The following is a 21431-nucleotide window of genomic DNA, read 5'->3' as shown; positions in this document are numbered from 1 at the left end:
TTCTTTTGTATTACCCCACAAACTAGCATCGTGTTTTTTTTTTTAGAAATTAACGTCTCACATTTTTTTCTCATATATTTAGAATACAAAAATCCTTAAAAATCAGTATATTAATTAGAATCAAAATTCTCTAAATAAAAAATAAAACACGAACAAACTAATCTAACAAATCAAAACCAACTATCAATAAAAGATAACACGAATATACAAGATAACATGAGTATTCTTTTTCAATAAAATTAATTTTGTTATATTCAATCTTGTATCAAGTGACAACATATTAAAAATTAGACAATAGAAGTAACATTATTAGATAATTATATGAGAGGCATCAAACACACGATAATATAAAAACTTACAAACATAATACAACATCAAGCCTTGTACTATCATACCTAATACTTTAAACTTTATCTTAATGAAACCTCATACAAAGGTGTTTATAGTTGTTTTTGGATAAAATTACAACCCAAATATTGGTACGTGTCATGTTGTTCATCAATGGAAAAGAATTTGATATATTTTTTAATAACAATTACAAATTTTGGTATTGAATCTTCGCATAATGAATTAACTTTAGACAACTTTGTCTAATTTTTCACTCATCTAAGAATATGAGCAATTTAGAATCTTATTTTAGAGTAAAAGAAAATTATTAAAAAATAACAAAATTGCATATATGCTGAGATATATAATTAAGCGCATTATATGGCCATGCTGCAGAGAACAACGGTTTCAATAGTGAGACCAGGACCAAAACCAAAAAGCACACCCCAATCAAGTCCTTCTCCGGTGGTTTTAAGTCCAGCTTCAACTGACTTTTTTCTCATCAAATCCATAATGAAGAACACACACGCACTTGACATGTTACCATAATTGCTAAGCACATCTCTAGTGGCTTTCATCTTCTCTGACTTCAAGTTCACCTTCTCTTCAACCTGGTCCAAAATTGCACGTCCACCAGGATGTGCAATCCAAAATATTGAGTTATAATCAGATATACCCAGTGGATCAAAAGCTTTACTGAGTGCATCATTGATGTTTTGTGAAATAATATCCGGAACACTCTTGTTAAGATAGAATGTAAGTCCAACTTCACGAAGGAGACCACCGATGGCTCCATGGCTGTTAGGGACAAGTTGTTGATCAGTTGAAACAATCTCAAAGAGAGGATTCTCAACCTCTGGAACAGGATCAGAACCAATGATAATTGCAGCAGCTCCATCGGCAAACAATGCTTGCCCTACAAGACTATCCATGTCTGTCTCACTAGGACCACGAAAAGTGACTGCAGTATTTTCAGAACAAACAATAAGCACACGGGCATCCTTGTTGTTTTCAGCCAAATCCTTAGCCAAACGAAGGACAGTGCCACCAGCGAAGCAGCCTTGGTGGTACATCATGTACCTCTTGACACTTGGGTCAAGCCCTAAGAGTACGATGAGTTCGTAATCAACGCCAGGCAACGCAACACCGCTGGTGGTGCAGAAAATCAAATGTGTGATCTTAGACATTGGCTGACCCCATTCCTTGATGGCCTTGGTTGCAGCCTCTTTTCCAACTCTTGGTACCTCTCTGATCATCATGTCTTCCCTTGCATCCAACGACGGTGCCTTGTATGCGCACATATTGGGGTTCTCTTTCAGTATCTCTTCTGTTAAATACATATGTCTATTCTTGATCTGTGTTCTCTCACCTGTAATAATATATAATTCACATATATCAATATCCTTGATGAAGTTTCAAAAATGGTAAATATATATATTGAACAAGTTATTATTTCTAATTATGAAAATTTAAATGGTGACCGTAAAATATGTAAATTTTTATTTGTATATAATTTTGTTAAACTAACCCAATTTCTATAGAATATAAGTTAATTAGTTTATATTTTTCATTGTTTTAATTATCAGTGTTTAAATCTATGAAAATATTTGACGATGGACAAAATTTTTTCTTTACATTTACCTTGTATTTGAATAGCCAATAATTCTCATTTCTCCCTAAATCCTTTATGGTGAAATAATAAAATGATAGTTTAAAATATTATTATTGTTTACCCAATACGTTGTACAAGTTTATTGATATTTTTAATGAAACTAATATGCATGACAATTTCACTTTTTTATCTTTACTAGAAAATTTTTTCACTGTTTTATTTGATATGTTATATATTGTGTATTGATATAATAATAAAATAATAAATTTTACTTTGATAAATATTAAATAAAATAAAAATAAAAATAAAAAATACATACAAATACGTTGAAACTTCTTCTTAAGATCAGTCATGTGTTCGCTGTTGGTGACTCTAAAATAATAATCTGCATATGTATTCTGATCAACACAGTTTGGTGGATTTGCTGTGCCAATCGCCAGTACCGTTGCTGGGCCTTCTGCCCTTTGAGCCGTGCGGATCTCACTAACAGCCACCATCTTTTTCTAGCTGTGTTCTTTGGGACAACAAAGCTTAGCTATGTTCTTTGGGAGAGCAAACTTTAGCTATGTGCTTTGTATTTTGGTGAAGACTTAGGCAGGGAGAAGGGGAATATTTATATGCATGAGTATGCCAGGGGCATATGTGGAATTAAATGGGGGAATTGGAAGTTACATAGAAAACGTGCTAACTCAAAGTGTCGTAATGGTGACAATGATTATTATTTAATTAGTTAACTTCAAAAACGAAGTATTCTGACTTCTTGGTTGTTTAATTGTTTTGCTTTGACTTTGATTGATTGATTGTGCATGTATCATGTTACATATATTGTGTAGTTTTAGTGTTATTTAATTCATGATATTCTGTGGATGGCGGACCAGATTGGCGGCACATTTATTTAGAGATCTTTTCGTCTTTAGTAATTGATGTATGGGTCCATTTTTTGTGGTTGGTAGAATAAAGTATTTATTTCTTTCCCCTCTCTCTCTCTTTCTCTCTTTCTTTTCAGTAAACTTTAATTTGGTTTGTTAGAAATATCTTAGTTTTTGAAAGCTTGCATTTAACATGAAAATATTATTAAAGAAATTTTTAAAAAATTTACATAAGAAATATAAAATTTTGTGGTATTTAACATGTTTTATTTGTCGTAAGAAATATAGAGATTTTTTTCTTTTTTATTTTTTGTAAAAAAATCTTTTTTTATTTCATGCATTTAATTATATAATAAAAATCTTTTATTTAATGTGTGGCGGCTCTGTTTATTTATGTTACATGTATCTAATCAAAGTTGGATAGGGTGGAGAGTGGATCCTCTCCAATGAAAAAAAAATAGATAATGTCAATTGTGATCTCTCACTTTTTAATGTTCTCTTTTTTATATTTAATTTTGACCCCACTTATACAGTTAATGGTGAGAGATTACACTGTATTTTTTCATGTGTTAAAAAAATTGGAGAGAATCCATTTCCCATACAGAATTGTTAAGGAAAGATAAGGGTACAAGTTTGATTTGTGTTTTTATTTTTTATTTTATTTTTAATATTTTTTGTTTTTTAAATTTTATAAAAAATAAAACTAATAAAAATAATAAATTCCTATTTTTTATTTTTATTTTTTGTTATTTTTTTATAAAATTTAAAAAATAAAAATAAAAAATAAAAACGTAAATCAAACGCACCTTAATATTTTATATATTTGCATCCAATTACGAAGGATATGAATAGGTGCATCCAGTAGGTAGTTGGGCACACATGCTTATTATTTCCATTACATCTTATATATCATGATACTACTGGTGCCAAAACATTACGGTGACAACAAAAGATAACATGAATTAATAATTATATTTTTGATACTTTAATTTTTTTTCAAGTAATTTTTTTTTTGAGTTTACTTAACTTTTGCATAAATTTTTATTTATCTTATAATTTCTTTTTACTTTTAGAATTTATTAAAAATTAAATTTTAAATTTTTTGAATATAAAATTTTAATATCATATTATGATACCATTTATTTTAAATATTTAAACTAATAATATATATATATATATATATATATATATATATATATATATATATATATATCCAAGTCATGTTGAAATTAAAGTTGCACACACGTGCTTATTATTTCCATTACATCCAAGTCTTGTTGAAATTAAATCTCTTAGAAGCAAAAATATTTGTGTCGGATTTATTAACTAGTGGTACTTAAGTATATTTATAATTAAGGTGAACTTGTCATTTTATATAAATTTCAATATTCAAAGACGATGTATTTGACTGGATGTGTGAGGAGTTTGGTGAGTGGATGACAATAATGGAGTCTACCACCATATATGATTCCGGTCTTTAATTAAGTAGTAGTCTTGCTTGAACAAATAAAATAATAATATAATAATTGATTATATTATTTTATACTACTAGAATAATTTTTATTACTAGTCACTCTCTCATCATTTTACCAATGGAAAATATATTTTCATAAAAAAGTAGTGCGATTCACAACTTACAAACTTGTAAAACTGTAGAATCACAAATATTCCTCAATATATATATCATCTCAATTATCCTAAGAATAAATTGAATTCGGCATAATATTAAGGGCAACGTCGTAGAAAGACCATGCAATAACACTTTTCTTAACATTATAGTCACTCAATTCGAAACTCACTATAACATTTTTAGCTTTAATTAAGCTACGGTTTTTTATGTCACGTTTAAAAACCGTAACAATAGAGATAGTCTATAGCAAGGTTCCAAAAACTGAACCGATGAATAAACTGATAAGGTAATTATTAGTTCAATGGTTCAATTGAAATTTAACCGGTTTAATTAAATATAAAATAAAATTATTAAAAATTCTATTTTCAAAAATAAAAATTTATAATTAGCAACAATCACAAACACAAATTTGTACAAATTAAATACAGTCAATAATTAAGTATGAATTGTTAACAAAGATTTATACAATTTCTAATCACATCAACAAACTAAACAGCACATGCATCATTAAAACACAATCAACAATTACATCCAAAAGTTCAAAAGACAAACTCAAAAGTCAAAATCCATTACAATTAGACAATAAAATCAGAAATCAACAAAAAAATATAAAAAAAGTACCTTCAACAATCAACAAAATTATTTCAGAAAAATTAATTCAAAGTCAGAAGAGCAGTGGACTTGAACAACCGTTGGAGGATGAAGGTGAAAGCAATGGTTGCTATCATGGGAGAGAGACGCGACAGCGAAGAGAAGATCTTCGAGGAGACCTTCACGATGGTAATTAAGGAGAAGAGCTCCGAGCACGACAGCGAGAAGAGGGCCGATCTGTAAAGACCACTTCTGGTTGTGATGGCACAATGACAGAGACACAACTTCAGAGCGGCCGACGACGACGAAAACAGAAGCAGGCTTAACGACAAGGGTGAAGACGTCAACGCCAATTGACCGCTTGAGGTTTTTTTTGAATTAAAAATTCTAAAAACCATTAAAAAACTAATCAGTTCACTGGTTTATTGCCAGTTCGACCATTTTTTCATTAGTTTTTTGCCAAGTAGTTTTTTGTGTCAATCGGACAGACTAGAGAATCGGTTCCTGATTAACCTGATCAAACCGGTCAGTCCGGTATGATTTTCAGAATACTGATCTATAGTCATAATTTTTTATTTATGGTAACAGTTTTGAATAGTGATTTTAGAAAATAGATTTTTGTCACATAATTTAAAAAAATGTAACAATAGATGTCAAAGATCAAGGTTTTGAATGTTCACCTTTTTAAAAGAATTATTTCAGACTTTAAATCAATTTTTTATGTCGTATTTAAAAACTGTGATTTAAAAGTGTCCAAGGTTTTCAAGTTTCAATTTTTTATCTTACGATTTAGTTTTGGATTTGTGTTTCCATGAAAGTGGAAGTCTGGAAAGTACTTACTACTTTGATAATTCAGTTTTTTGAATACCAAAGAAGATGACAAGAGTTAAAGTTGTTGACATAGGGCTATAGTGGAGGATAATATTTCTGCTATCGCAGATGTTAACCAATCACCGATGATTCATACACAAAGTCACAAAATGTACTATGATTTGTTTACACTTATATATAGAGAGTTTAAACTGTTGTAGCAGTTATTAGTTACAAGTGTATCAATATCTTGGTTTGTGTGATATAGGGAAACTCAAGTATCACTACAAGGGAGGCAAAAAATACCGGCAGCTTTTTTCTTTATTAGTGGCGGTTTTAAACCACCGCAAAATCAATGGCCAGCAACTAACTGGACAGCTATGGTTATGGGCGTCGGAATTAGGTTTGGCGGCGGTTTCCAGCAACTGCTGGTATAAGCGTCACTAAATCAATATTTCACGGCAATCGTTTCAACAAACCGCCACCAAATGCGAATGACATGATTTCCAGCATGTTTATCGGCGGTTATAAAACCGCTGCTATTTACATAGAGATTTTCAAGTTGACGTGTGTTTTCCGGTGGTTTTATTACCGCCACAAAATGGAACTAAACTTTCTGGAACAATTACCGTCGAATATTGGACATATTTTTCTAACTCTGTGGCACTTTTCGGCGGTTCAAAACTGCCGCTAAATTAGGAAAGATTAAAAAAATAAAAAATTTGGGTTTTTCTAAAAAGATTGTACAATTTTTTAAAAATATTATATAACTATTTATTTTTTTACTTTTTAGATTTTCTATTATTTTAAAGGGTTAATATTTTCAACCTTAGTATCTAAACTTGTAACAAAAACAATAAGATTATCTACAAAACAACATAATATATTCATGAAAATACGAAGAAAACAAATCTCTTGCAAAGAGTTGCATAGTCTAATTTAAAATAATATTTTAATCAATCCAAAATATCTCCAATCCTAATATACTTTATTTCACTCTATCATTCCGCAAAACTCATCCCTGCAGCGATGTATGGTGACAGCTCCTCACCCTTCCGTGGAAATAGATAAATCAGAGCACTCTCCATTGCCTGCCTCTTTTTCTTTTCTAATGCTTCCTCATCTTCCACCGCCTTCTGGTGTACGAAATTGTGATCACACTTTTCACAACTCCGCACAACTAACCAGCAAGTGCACTGGGTCGTCCAAGTAATACCTTACGTGAGTAAGGGTCGATCCCACAGAGATTGACGACTTGAAGCAAGCTATGATCATCTTGTAAATCTCAGTCAGGCAGATTCAAATGGTTATGAGGATTTGATAATTAAAGCGGAAAATAACATAGAGATACTTATGTAATTCATTGGTGGAAATTTTAGATAAGCATTTGGAGATGCTTTGTTGCTTTTGAACCTCTGCTTTCCTATTGTCTTCATCCAATCATGCGTCCTCCCTTCCATGGCAAGTTGTATGATCCTCTTAGTGAAAATGGTCCAGCTACGATCTCAATACGGCTAATCAACTATCGGATTTCTCGTCTCGGATGAAAAATACCAGGCACAGCTACCGTAGGGCTAATCATCTGTCGGTTCTCACTTGTGTCGGAATAAGATCCATTGATCCTTTTGCACACTGTCACTGCGTCCAACATTCGCGAGTTTGAAGCTCCTCACAGTCATCCCTTCCCAGATCCTACTCGAAATTCTACAGACAAGGTTTAGAATTTTCGGATATCAAGAATGCTATCTATTGATTCTAGCCTATACCACGAAGATCCTAATCACGGGGTCGGATGCTCTATTGTCAGGAGGGATGATGCGAATCCGTGGATCAGAGACCCAAGAGAGTATACTCCGGCTGGCGTCCAATGACTACGTTGAACATCATGTAGACCGCTTTGTGATTGTCAGGCACGCGGATCTTGGCTAAGCGAGTACTACAGATAGTGGGTGATTGTCACGGGTCACCTGTTCAGTCTGACTTAACTGAATCTTGGAGAAGAAGTAGGTGTGAATTGAAGGAAAAACAATAGTACTTGCACTAATTCATGAGGAACATCAGAGCTCCTCACCTTAATCTATGAGGTGAAGAAACTCCACCGTTGGAAAATACACAAGAACAAAATGGTCTAGGCATGGCCGAATGGCCAGCCTCCAAAAAGGGTTCAAAGAACTCCCAAAAGGTCAAGGATCCCGAATACAATAGTAGAAAGTGCTATTTATACTAAACTAGTAAACTAGGTTTACAGAAAATGAGTAACTAAGTGCAGATAGTGCAGAAATCCACTTCCAGGGCCCACTTGGTGTGTGCTTGGGCTGAGCTTTGAAGCTTTCACATGCATAGGCCATCCTTGGAGTTAAACGCCAGTTTGAGTGCCAGTTTGGGCGTTTAACTCCAGTTTTGGTGCCAGTTCTGGCATTTTACGCCAGAAAAGGGTCTCTGGTGGGCATTTGGATGCCAGTTTGGGCCATCAAATATCGAACAAAGTATAAACTATTATACATTGACGGAAAGCCCAAGATGTCTACTTTCCAACGCAATTGAGAACGTGACAATTGGGCTTCTGTAGCTCCAGAAAATCCACTTCGAGTGCAGGGCGGTCAGAATCTAACAGCATCTGCAGTACTTTTTCAGCCTCTGAATCAGATTTTTGCTCAAGTCCCTCATTTTCAGCCAGAAAATACCTGAAATCACAGAAAAATACACAAACTCGTAGTAAAGTACAGAAATGTGAATTTTGCATAAAAACTAACAAAAATATACTAAAAAGTAACTAAAACATACTAGAAACTACCTAAAAATAATGCCAAAAAGCGTATAAATTATCCGCTCATTACAACACCAAACTTAAATTGTTGCTTGTCCCCAAGCAACTGAAAACAAAATAGGATAAAAAGAAGAGAATATACAATAAATTCCAAAATATCAATGAAGCTTAGTTCCAATTAGATGAGCGGGACTAGTAGCTTTTTGCTTCTGAACAGTTTTGTCATCTCACTTTATCCTTTGAAATTCAGAATGATTGGCATCTATAGGAACTTAGAATTAAGATAGTGTTATTGATTCTCCTAGTTCAGTATGTTGATTATTGAACACAGCTACTTATGAGTCTTGGCCGTGACCCTTAGCACCTTGTTTTCCAGTATTACACCCGGATACATAAATGCTACAGGCACATAACTGGGTGAACCTTTTCAGATTGTGACTCAGCTTTGCTAGAGTCCCCAGTTAGAGGTGTCCAGAGTTCTTAAGCACACTCTTTTGCTTTGGATCACGACTTTAACCACTCAGTCCCAAGCTTTTCACTTGGACCTTCATGACACAAGCACATAGCTAGGGACAACTTGATTTAGCCGATTAGGGCATGATTTTATTCCTTTGGGCCCTCCTAACCACTGATGCTCAAAGCTTTGGATCCTCTTTATCATTACCTTTCAATTTAAAGGGTTACTGGCTTTTTGCTCTTGCATTTTGGTTTAAAGAGCTATTGGCTTTTTCTGCTTGCTTTTTCTTTTTCTTTCTTTTTCTTTATTTTTCGCCATTTTTCTCTCTCTTTTTTTTCCGCAAGCTTTTTCATTTTCACTGTTTTTTCTTGCTTCAAGAATCAATTTTATGATTTTTCATATTATCAATAACATTTCTCTTTTTTCATTATTCTTTCAAGAGCCAACAATTTTAACATTCATAAACTTCATTATAAAAAATATGCACTGTTCAGGCATTCATTTAGAAAACAAAAAGTATTGCCACCACATCAAAATAATTAAACTATTTTCAAGATAGAATTTGAAATTCATGTACTTCTTGTTTTGCAAATAGAAACATTTTTCATTTAAGAAAGGTGAAGGATTCATGGAACACTCATAGTTTTAAGATATAGACACTAGACACTAATGATCATGTAATAAGGATACAAACATAGACAAAACATAAAGCATAAAAACCGAAAAACAGAAAAATAAGAATAAGAAAATTAAAGAATGGGTCCACCTTAGTGATGGCGGCTAGTTCTTCTTCTTGAAGATCATATGGAGTGCTTGAGCTCCTCAATATCTCTTCCTTGCCTTTGTTGTTCCTCCCTCATGGCTCTTTGGTCCTTTCTAATTTCATGGAGGATAATGGAGTGCTCTTGGTGCTCCATCCTTAGTTGCTCCATATTGGAACTCAAATCTCCTAAAGAGGTATTGAGTTGTTCCCAATAGTTGTGTGGAGGAAAATGCATCCCTTGAGGCATCTCAGGGATTTCTTGGTAAGAAATCTCCTCATGCTTTTGTTATGGTCCATGAGTGGACTCTCTTATTTGCTCCATCCTCTTTTTAGTGATGGGCTTGTCCTCTTCAATGAGGATGTCTTCTTCTATGACAATTCCATCTGAATTGCATAGGTGACAGATGAGATGAGGGAAGGCTAACCTTGCCAAAGTGGAAGGCTTGTTAGCCACCTTGTATAGTTCTAGAGGTATGATCTCATGAACTTTCACTTCCTCTCCAATCATGATACTATGGATCATGATAGCCCGATCCACGGTTACTTCGGACCGGTTGCTAGTAGGAATGATAGAGCGTTGGATGAACTCTAACCATCCTCTAGCCATGGGTTTAAGGTCAAGCCTTCTTAGTTGAACCGACTTGCCTTTGGAGTCTCTCTTTCAATGGGCTCCTTCCACACATATGTCCATGAGGACTTGGTCCAACCTTTGATCAAAGTTAACCCTTCTTGTGAAAGGATGAAGGTCTCCTTGCATCATTGGCAAGTTGAATGCCAACCTCACATTTTTTGGACTGAAATCTAAGTATTTCCCCCGAACCATTGTGAGCCAATTCTTTGGGTTCGGGTTCATACTTTGATCATAGTTCTTAGAGATCCATGCATTAGCATAGAACTCTTGAACCATTAAGATTCTGACTTGTTGGATAGGGTTGGTGAGAGCTTCCCAACCTCTTCTCCGAATCTCTTGTCGAATCTCCGGATATTCGCTCTTTTTGAGCTTGAAGGGGACCTCAAGGATCACCTTCTTCTTGGCCACAACTTCATAGAAGTGGTCTTGATGGACCTTTGAGATAAATCTCTCCATCTCTGATGACTCAGAGGTGGAAGCAATTGCCTTCCTTTTCGTCTTTCTAGAGGTTTCTCTAGCCTTAGGTGCCATTAATGGTTATGAAAAAAACAAAAAACAACACTTTTTCCATACCAAACTTAAAAGGTTTGCTCGTCCCCGAGCAAAAGAAAAAGAAATGAGTAGAAGAAGAAGAAATGGAGGAGATAGAGGTGGATGAGTGGTTCGGCCAAGGGCGGTTTGGAGTGTTCGTGATGTGTGAAAATAAAGGAGTAAGGAGGGGTATATATAGGGTAAGGGGGAGAGGGAATCCGTGTGATAGGGGTTGGGTTTGGAAGGGAAATGGTTTGAATTTGAATGGGTGGGGGTAGGTGGGTTGTATGATGGGAAATAGTGGATGGATGTGAGTAGTGAAGATGTTACGGGGAAGAGGTAGGATTTGATAGGTGAATGGTGTTTGGGGAAGGGTGTTTTGGAAAGGTGTGAAGAGGAGTGAGAATGAGTTGTGGTAAGTAGGGATCCTATGGGGTCCACAGATCCTGAGGTGTCAAGGATTTCTCATCCCTGTACCTTTCTAACGTTTAAACGCCCTCTGTGTGGCATTTCTGGTGTTGAACGCCAGGCTGCTGCCCATTTCTGGCGTTAAACGCCGGTTTGGCTGCCAGTTCTGGCATTTAACGCCCAGAATGCTGCTAGACTGGGCGTTAAACAGCTATTTTGCTACCTTTACTGGCGTTTAACGCCAGCCAGACACCAGACACCCTTTTCTGGCATTAAACGCCAGTCTGGCTGCCATTTCTGGTGTTTAACGCCTAGAATGCTGCCAGACTGGGCGTTAAACACCCATTTTGCTATCCTTACTGGCGTTTAAATGCCAGTAAGCTCGTCCTCCAGGGTGTTCTATTTTTTATGCTGTTTTTGATTCTTGCTTTTATTCTGCAGCTGTTTTTGTGACTTCACATGATCATCAACCTAAAGAAGACATAGACTAACACTAGAAAATAGAATGAAGAAGTAATTAATATAGATAAATAAAATTGGATTGCCTCCCAATAAGCGCTTCTTTAATGTCAATAGCTTGACAGTAAGCTCTTACAGAGCTTCACAGATGCTCAGAGCATGGTTGTGGCCTCCCAACACCAAACTTAGAAGTTGAGTGTGGGGGCTCTGTGTGACTCTGTCTTGAGAGAAGCTTTTCATGCTTCTTCTCCATGTTTATAGAAGAAGATCCTTGAGTCTTGAACACAAGGTAGTCCTCATTCAATTGAAAGACTAATTCTCCTCTGTCAACATCAATCACAGCCCTTGCTGTGGCTAGGAAGGGTCTTCCAAGGATGATGGATTCATCCTCATCCTTCCCAGTGTCTAGGATTATGAAGTCAGCAGGGACGTAAAGGCCTTCAACCTTCACTAAGACATCCTCTACAAGTCTATAAGCCTTTTTCCAACATGGGACAATTAAGGGTGGAGCACCAAGAACATTCTATCCTCCTCCATGAAATTAAAGAAGATCAAAGAATCATGAGAGAGGAGCAACAAAGGCAAGGAAGAGACATTGAGGAGCTCAAGCACTCCATAAGATCTTCAAGAGGAAGAACAAGCTGTCATCACTAAGGTGGACCCGTTCTTTAATCTCCTTGTTCTTTATTTTTCTGTTTTTCGAATTTTTATGCTTTATGTTTTATTTATGTTTGTGTCTTATGATCATTAGTGTCTTAGTGTCTATGCCTTAAAGTTATGAATGTCCTATGAATCCATCACCTTTCTTAAATAAAAAATGTTCTTAATTGAAAAAGAGAAGAATTGCATGAATTTCGAATTTTATAACAGATTAATTATTTTGATGTGGTGGCAATACTTTTGATTTCTGAATGTATGCTTGAACAGTGCATATGTATTTTGAATTTGTTGTTCATGAATGTAAAATTATTGGCTCTTGAAAGAATGATGAAAAAGGAGACATGTTACTGAGGATCTGAAAAATCATAAAAATGATTCTTGAAGCAAGAAAAAGTAGTGAATTCAAAAAAAAAGAAAAGAAAGAGCAAGCAGAAAAAGCCAATAGCCCTTTAAACCAAAAGGCAAGGGTAAAAATAAAAAGGATCCAAGGCTTTGAGCATCAGTGGATAGGAGGGCACACAGGAATAATATCCTGGCCTAAGCGGCTAAACCAAGCTGTCCCTAACCATGTGCTTGTGGCGTGAAGATGTCAAGTAAAAACTTGAGACTGAGCGGTTAAAGTCGTGATCCAAATCAAAAAGAGTGTGCTTAAGAACCCTGGACACCTCTAATTGGGGACTCTAGCAAAGCTGAGTCACAATCTGAAAAGGTTCACCCAGTTATGTGTCTGTGGCATGGATGTATCCGGTGGTAATACTGGAAAACAGAGTGCTTTGGGCCACGGCCAAGACTCATAAAGTAGCTGTGTTCAAGAATCATCATACTTAACTAAGAGAATCAATAACACTATCCGGATTCTGAGTTCCTATAGAAGCCAATCATTCTGAACTTCAAAGGATAAAGTGAGATGCCAAAACTGTTCAGAGGCAAAAAGCTAAAAGCCCCGCTCATCTAATTAATACTGATCTTCATAGATGTTTTTGGAATTCATTGTATAATCTCTTCTTTTTGTCCTATCTGATTTTCAGTTGCTTGGGGACAAGCAACAATTTAAGTTTGGTGTTGTGATGAGCGGATAATTTATACGCTTTTTGGCATTGTTTTTAGTATGTTTTAGTTAGTTTTTATTATATTTTTATTAGTTTTTATTTAAAATTCACTTTTCTGGACTTTACTATGAGTTTTTGTATTTTTCTGTGATTTCAGGTATTTTCTGGCTGAAATTGAGGGACCTGAGCAAAAATCTGATTCAGAGGCTGAAAAAGGACTGCAGATGCTGCTGGATTCTGACCTCCCTGTATTGTGAATTTTCTGGAGCTACAGAAGACCAATTGGCGCGTTCTCAATTGCGTTGGAAAGTAGACATCTTGGGATTTCCAGCAATATATAATAGTCCATACTTTGCCCGAGATTTGATGGCCCAAACCGGCGTTCCAAATCAGCTCAACACTGCCCGGCGTTTAACGCCGGAACTGGCACAGAAGTGGGAGTTAAACGCCCAAACTGGCACAAAAGCTGGCGTTTAACTCCAAGAAAAGTCTCTACACATGAAAGCTTCAATGCTCAGCCTAAGCACACACCAAGTGGGCCCAGAAGTGGATTCATACGTCATTTACTCATTTTTGTAAACCCTAAGCTACTAGTTCTCTATAAATAGGACCTTTTGCTATTGTATTTTCATCTGGGTAGCTATCTTTGAGTAGTCTTATGCTATCTTAGATCATGGGGCTGGCCTCATGGCCATGCCTAGACCTTGTTCTTATGTATTTTCAATGGTGGAGTTTCTACACACCATAGATTAAGGTGTGGAGCTCTGTTGTACCTCGAGTATTAATGCAATTACTATTGTTCTTCTATTCAATTCAGCTTATTCTTGTTCTAAGATATCACTTGTTCCTCAACTTGATGAATGTGATGATCGGTGACACTCATCATCATTCTCACCTATGAACGTGTGCCTGACAACCACCTCCGTTCTACCTTAGATTGAGTGGATATCTCTTGGATTCCTTAATTAGAATCTTCGTGGTATAAGCTAGAATTGATGGCAGCATTCTTGAGAATCTAGAAGGTCTAAACCTTGTCTGTGGTATTCTGAGTAGGATTCAAGGATTGAATGACTGTGACGAGCTTCAAACTCGCGATTGTGGGGCGTTAGTGACAGACGTAAAAGAATCACTGGATTCTATTCCGACACGATCGAGAACCGACAGATGAATAGCCGTGATGTGACAGAGTGCGTTGAACATTTTCACTGAGAGGACGGGACTGTAGCCATTGACAACGGTGATGCCCAACATACAGCTTGCCATGGAAAGGAGTAAGAAGGATTGGATGAAGACAGTAGGAAAGCAAAAAGACGGAAGGGACAGAGCATCTCCATACGCTTATCTGAAATTCTCACCAATGAATTACATAAGTATCTCTATCTTTATTTTATGTTTTATTCATCTTTTAATCATTAATCCTCCATAACCATTTGAATCTGCCTGACTGAGATTTACAAGATGACCATAGCTTGCTTCATACCAACAATCTCTGTGGGATCGACCCTTACTTGCGTAAGGTTTATTACTTGGACGACCTAGTGCACTTGCTGGTTAGTTGTGCAAAGTTGTGATAAAGAGTTGAGATTGCAATTGAGCGTACCATGTTGATGGCGCCATTGATGATCACAATTTTGTGCACCAAAGGTCCAAGTGAAAAGCTTAAGACTGAGTGGTTAAAGTCGTGATCCAAAGCAAAAGAGTGTGCTTAAGAACCCTGGACACCTCTAATTGGGGACTTTAGCAAAGCTGAGTCACAATCTGAAAAGGTTCACCTAGTTATGTGTCTGTGGCATTTATGTATCCGGTGGTAATACTGGAAAACAAAGTGCTTAGGGCCACGGCCAAGACTCATAAAGTAGCTGTGTTCAAGAATCAACATACTTAACTAGGAAAATCAATAACACTATTCAAAATTCTGAGTTCCTATAGATGCCAATCATTCTGAACTTCAAAGGAAAAAGTGAGATGACAAAACTGTTCAGAGGCAAAAAGCTACTAGCCTCGCTCATCTAATTGGGACTAAGTTTCATTGATACTGTGGGATTCACTGTATATTCTCTTCTTTTTATCCTATTTTATTTTTAGTTGCTTGGGGACAAGCAATAATTTAAGTTTGGTGTTGTGATGAGCGGATAATTTATATGCTTTTTGGCATTGTTTTTACATAGATTTTAGTATGATTTAGTTAGTTTTTAGTATATTCTTATTAGTTTTTAAGAAAAATTCACATTTCTGGACTTTACTATGAGTTTGTGTATTTTTTTGTGATTTCAGGTATTTTCTGGCTAAAATTAAGGGACCTGAGCAAAAATGTGATTCAGAGGCTAACAAAGGACTGCTGATGCTGTTGGATTCTGACCTCCCTGCACTCTAAATGGAATTTTTGGAGCTATATGAGTCTAAATAGTGCGCTCTTAATTGCGTTGGAAAGTAGACATATAGGGCTTTCCAGAAATATATAATAGTCTATATTTTGTTCGGGTTTAGATGATGCAAACTCGCGTTTAACGCCAGCTTTCTACCCTATTCTGGCATTAAACGCCAGAAACAAGTTGCAAAGAAGAGTCAAACGCCAGAAACAAGTTACAAACTGGCATTCAACTCCAAGGAAGACTTCTACATGTGAAAGCTTCAATGCTCAGCCCAAGCACACACCAAGTGGGCCCGGAAGTAGATTTCTGCATCATTTACTCATTTCTGTATCCCTAGTAACTAGTCTAGTATAAATAAGACTTTTTACTATTGTATTTTTATCTTGGTATCTATCTTTGATCAATTTATGCGATCTTAGACATTGGGGGCTGGCCTCACGGCCATGCCTGGACCTCTATCACTTATGTATTTTCAACGGTGGAGTTTCTACACACCATAGATTAAGCTCGTCACAGTCATTCAATCCCGGAATCCTACTCAGAATACCACGGACAAGGTTTAGACTTTCCGGATTCTCATGAATGCCGCCATCAATCTAGCTTATACCACGAAGATCCTGATTAAAGAATCTAAGAGAAGCTCATTCAATCTGATGTAGAACGGAGGTGGTTGTCAGGCACACGTTCATGGATTGAGGAAGGTGATGAGTGTCACGGATCATCACCTTCTTCATAATTAAGCGCGAATGAACATCTTAGATAGGAACACACACGTTTGAATGGAGAAATAGAAACAATTGCATTAATTCATCGAGACGCTGCAGAGCTCCTCACCCCCAACAATGGAGTTTAGAGACTCATGCCGTCAAAGTGTATAAAATTCAGATTTGAAAATGTCATGAGGTGTAAAGTAAATCTCTAAAAGTTGTTTAAATAGTAAACTAGTAACCTAGGTTTACAGAATATGAGTAAACTAAGATAATTGGTGCAGAAATCCACTTCTAGGGCCCACGTGGTGTGTGCTGGGGCTGAGACTAAAGCTTCTCACGTGCTTGGGCTGTTTCTGGAGTTGAACACCAGGTTGTGACGTGTTTTGGGCGCTGAACTCCAACTTGTAACCTGTTTCTGGCGCTGGACGCCAGACAGCAGCATGAAACTGGCGTTGAACGCCAGTTTACGTCGTCTGTCTTCGCGCAAAGTATGGACTATTATATATTGCTGGAAAGCCCTGGATGTTTACTTTCCAACCCAGTTGAGAGCGCGTCAATTGGACTCCTGTAGCTCCAGAAAATCCATTCCGAGTGCAGGGAGGTCAGGATCCAACAGCATCAGCAGTCCTTTTTCAGCCTAACTCAGATTTTTGCTCAACTCCCTCAATTTCAGCCAGAAAATACCCAAAATCACAGAAAAACACACAAACTCATAGTAAAATCCAGAAATATGATTTTTGCCTAAAAACTAATAATATTTTATTAAAAACTAATTAAAACATACCAAAATCTACATGAAATTACCCCCAAAAAGCGTATAAAATATCCGCTCATCATAGGGCATGGTAAAAAACGCAAAAGGATTGTAAATCCTATTCCTACACGATCGAGAACCAATAGCTAATTAGCCATGAGGGAAACTGTAGAGGACCTTTTTCACTGAGCAGATAGGAAGTAGCCATTGACAACGATGACACCCTACATATAGCTTGCCATAGAAAGGAGTATGAAGGATTGGATGAAGGCAGTAGGAAAGCAGAGATTCAAGAGTAATAAAGCATCTCCATACACTTATCTGAAATTCCCACAATGATTTACATAAGTATCTCTATCTTTATTTTACATTTTATTTATATTTTAATTATCAAAACTCCATAACCATCTTAATCCGCCTGGCTGAGATTTACAAGGTGACCACAGCTTGCTTCAAGCCGACAATCTTCGTGGGATCGACCCTTACTCACGTAAGGTTTATTACTTGGACGACCCAGTGCACTTGCTGGTTAGTTGTGCGAAGTTGTAAAGAAGAGTGATATTACAATTGTGCACACCAAGTTATTGGCACCATTGAGATCACAATTTCGTGTACCAAGTTCCTTTGCTATCTTCATCAAAGTGGAAAATTTGCTATACAGATAATACAATTTATCAATAATTGTAAAAATAAGCAGATTTAATTCAAAGGGGATATAAACTTTTATCTTGACACAATCATTATAAACCTTGTCCTTAGTGGTAATCTTACGCCCACTTTCCTCATATATAGGAAGTTTTTTATAGTCAGATCCCAGTAGACCAAGCACGCCATTCAACAGTCCAGCTTCGTCTCCAATTCGTTGCTTTACGTTGCTGAACTTGAGCATGATCCTTCTACTGTTAGGCCGTTCTATAGCCTCCCTCACGCTTAATTTTGCGAGCTTGATTGTGCCGTCGGCATCTATAAGCCAAATTCAATACCTTCTGTGTGTATTTGTTGTGGACATTATGCATGAAAAATAATATAGACAGATATTTCTAACGAATTTTATCCCACGAGATACAAACGGAATTTGAGAGGGATTTTTTGTCGAAAAACAAAAAAAATGAATTAGCATAAATTACAAACAGAAAAAAAATCTGTCCTCTGTCGAAAAAATTAATTTTTTTCGTAGAAAATGGTTACAGACAGATTTTCCATCTGTAATTAAATGAACAAAACATTGCAGTTTTATTAAATTATTACAGACAGATTTTCTGTCTGTAATTTAAAATTTTCTGTCAGAAATATTAAAATAAAGTTGTGGGAATCGCGTTCTTCTCTCTGTTTCAGTTTCCACTTCCATACCTCTTCACTCATCCCTCTAAATGATCCATCGGCGGCGCTATCAGCCTTGCACCACCGTCGTATTGAACCTCCATTGCACTAAACTTCCATCGCACCGAGGCTCTGTCGTACCCCCTCCTGGTTCTTCTTCGTCACACCCCTTCTATCGGCCTTGTTCACGTCGCTCCCTTTCGAACCCTAACGTGCGTTTCTCTCTTCGATCTTGCCACTAGTGCTTGCTCTTCTCCGATCCGTCTGTTTCTGTGTTTCTCTCTTTGATCTTGCCTCAGCTGTGTAGGTAACCCTAATCTCCTTTCTCTTTCATCGGTGTTTTCTTTCATTCAATTCCATCGCTAACTCTAATTCTATTTCCTATTCTATGATAAGAACTTGTAACAGTTACAGTTCTTTATTTTGTGTTCTTATAAACTTGTTTGTGAAATCAAGGTTCCTGAATGCATTGACTAGTTTCATTTTGGTTAAATTTTTTGGGGTTAGGTTTTTATTGATGTAATGTTTCTTGTTTCCATGTTTTTGCTGAAAATTGATTGGCTGAACAAGTTTCTTGAATAGCCTTACCTTGATAAGGTATTTGCATTTTGAATAAGCTTTGATCATTTTTCATTTTTGCTTTTTACCTTGGTTGTTTGTTTGTCGTAGTATGTTAATTGTTCTATTGTTTAGGCAATTTCCAAGATAGAATTAGTTATACATTATACACTAAAAGAGTTTTGATTTCAATGGTTAAACTACTTTCACTGTAGTAGGCAGATAGAATTTCTCTTCCTCTTTTGAATATTATCTGAATCTGGAAAGTGGAAGCTTGGTTCTTTTACTTGTCATATGAAACATATTAGAGACTCTAGCTAGTTCTCTCTTTTTGTTGCTTTTCGAAGATTCTATCTCTGAATGTGCAAAGCAGGACAAGATGGAAAGTAAAGGGAGCAAAGCAATGCCTGCACAGAAAAATGGGCGTTGATTGAATCGAGAAAGGAAAATGGCTTTGATACAAGATGTATGTGATAATTTATTAGTGAAATAAATTTTCAGTACATAGAGTAAATTAATGTTTTCAAACTTGACAGGTTGATAAGTTGAAGAGAAAGCTGAGACATGAAGAGAATGTGCATAGTATACTATTTATTTATTGGATTGCTAGTGGATCATCACAATGGGAAGGTACATAGTTCATATCATTATGTATTTATTGTATTGGACTTTTCAATTGATTTTGTCCTGGTTGATGGTATTTTGATTTTCCTTGCAATGGATCAAGTCCTTCAATTTGCTCTTGTCTTACGAGCTCCCTCCGCCGCTCTCGTCTCTGATTCTTCTCTCCTCGCCAGAGGTTTGTCATCGTCTCTTCTCGTCACTGTTAGTTCAAGTAGGCCTCTGCCTCCTTCTCATCCCTAACCCTAACCCTTCCATTGTGATTCTGTTCTAATTTCATTATCCCTAGTCCTAGCGCTAACCCTGTCCTTTCCCTGTTTTGCTAGAAGTTGAAAATGAAAGAATACGATCCAGGAGAGCTCTTATGTTTGCAAATTAGCTGTTTGTGCTGCAGAGAACTGAGTTTCCAAGTTGGAATGGTAACATATATGCAGTGAATGAAACAAATGTAAGACCCAGAACTTTTGAAAAGTCTTATTATGATCAAGTCTCAAATCATATAGTTAGTTATAGCCTTAACTTCGGAAATCATTTTATTAAAGATAGTTAAGGCAAGTTTTGATTTATTGAATTTGAGACGAGTTATGATCTTTATCTAATTTTATAATTATTGGGTTATTTTCTATGTTTAGATTATAAATTTGGCAGTCATGAAATAATAGGGGTTTTACATGATTTGGATTAGATAAGTAATATTTTAAATCTTAATACTGCTATTTTGAAAAATGAGGAAATTAAGTATATTAATTCTAATTATTTGATTTGAATATTTTATTGAAAACAAATTGTAAAATTGATTAGCAAATGGTATTTTTCTATATGCAAGTAGTGTTGGATTTAATTTGGGTTTCAATTACTATATCATTCCCAATTTTATGTGAAGTTACCAAATTGCCCTTAACCCTAATTTACACCTCACAGCACCTTTATCTTGCTTCACCACCCTTAGCCGCCGAAATCCTAATCTGATTGCCCACTCCTCAAACCCTACAGCAGCGACACAAACCCTTCTCCCTTCTCAAATCAATTTGCAGTAATACCGGAGAAAAGAAACAAAGAGAGAAAGAGAGGCCTGAGGGGGGAGTAGAGGAGGTCGGAGGAGGAGGGGACGGGGTACCTTCGCAGCTGCGTCCTTGCCCAGCTGCGTTCTGTCACCCATCAACCATTCCGTTGCTGGAGTAGTATCACGAAGGCGAAAGAGAGAGAGAGAGAGAGAGAGAGAGAGAGAGAGAGAGAGAGAGATCGAAACAGAGAGGCGCACGAAGAGAAGCTCGCGGCTAGCCTTGTCAGCGCTGCTGTTGCCGCCGTGAGTCACGACCAAAGAGGGAGCGAGATACCAGGAGAGAGGGGATCGCGCTCTGCTGCAGCCGAGTCGGTCTTGCTGCCTCCGCGGCTGGGCGCTGTCTCTGTCACTGTCGCCGGCGAGAAGGAGAGAACCGTGTGGGAGGAACAGAGCGCGATGGAGAAGCCAGCTCCATCACTGCCTTTCACTACCACCACATGTTTCTTTGCCACTGCTAGAAGGGAGTTAC

The 21431-nt window shown here is 36.6% G+C and overlaps 1 protein-coding gene across 1 annotated transcript; it reads right to left on the bottom strand.

The window, feature by feature from the left end:
• Positions 1-491: 491 nt before the first annotated feature.
• On the bottom strand, positions 492-2535 carry LOC112796258 (stilbene synthase 1-like). Its single transcript, XM_025838635.2, has 2 exons — positions 2259-2535; positions 492-1696 (listed from the first exon to the last, which is right to left on the bottom strand). Exons 1-2 carry the CDS (start codon positions 2434-2436, stop codon positions 705-707), a joined length of 1170 nt encoding a protein of 389 aa, XP_025694420.1. The 5' UTR covers positions 2437-2535; the 3' UTR covers positions 492-704.
• Between the last annotated feature and the right edge of the window lie 18896 nt (positions 2536-21431).

Source organism: Arachis hypogaea, chromosome 4, assembly GCF_003086295.3.
Source record: "Arachis hypogaea cultivar Tifrunner chromosome 4, arahy.Tifrunner.gnm2.J5K5, whole genome shotgun sequence".
Taxonomy (NCBI): Eukaryota; Viridiplantae; Streptophyta; class Magnoliopsida; order Fabales; family Fabaceae; genus Arachis; species Arachis hypogaea.
The sequence above is the reverse complement of the archived record's forward strand: the minus strand, read 5'-3'. Positions and strand labels throughout refer to the sequence as shown.

Bases quoted from the DNA above. Each gene is read 5' to 3' on its own strand.
- LOC112796258 (XM_025838635.2), bottom strand. From the start codon at position 2,436: ATGGTGGCTGTTAGTGAGATCCGCACGGCTCAAAGGGCAGAAGGCCCA. The intron at 1,697-2,258 runs GTATGTATTTTT...ATATTATTACAG, and splicing joins GAAGAAGTTTCAACGTATTT to GTGAGAGAACACAGATCAAG.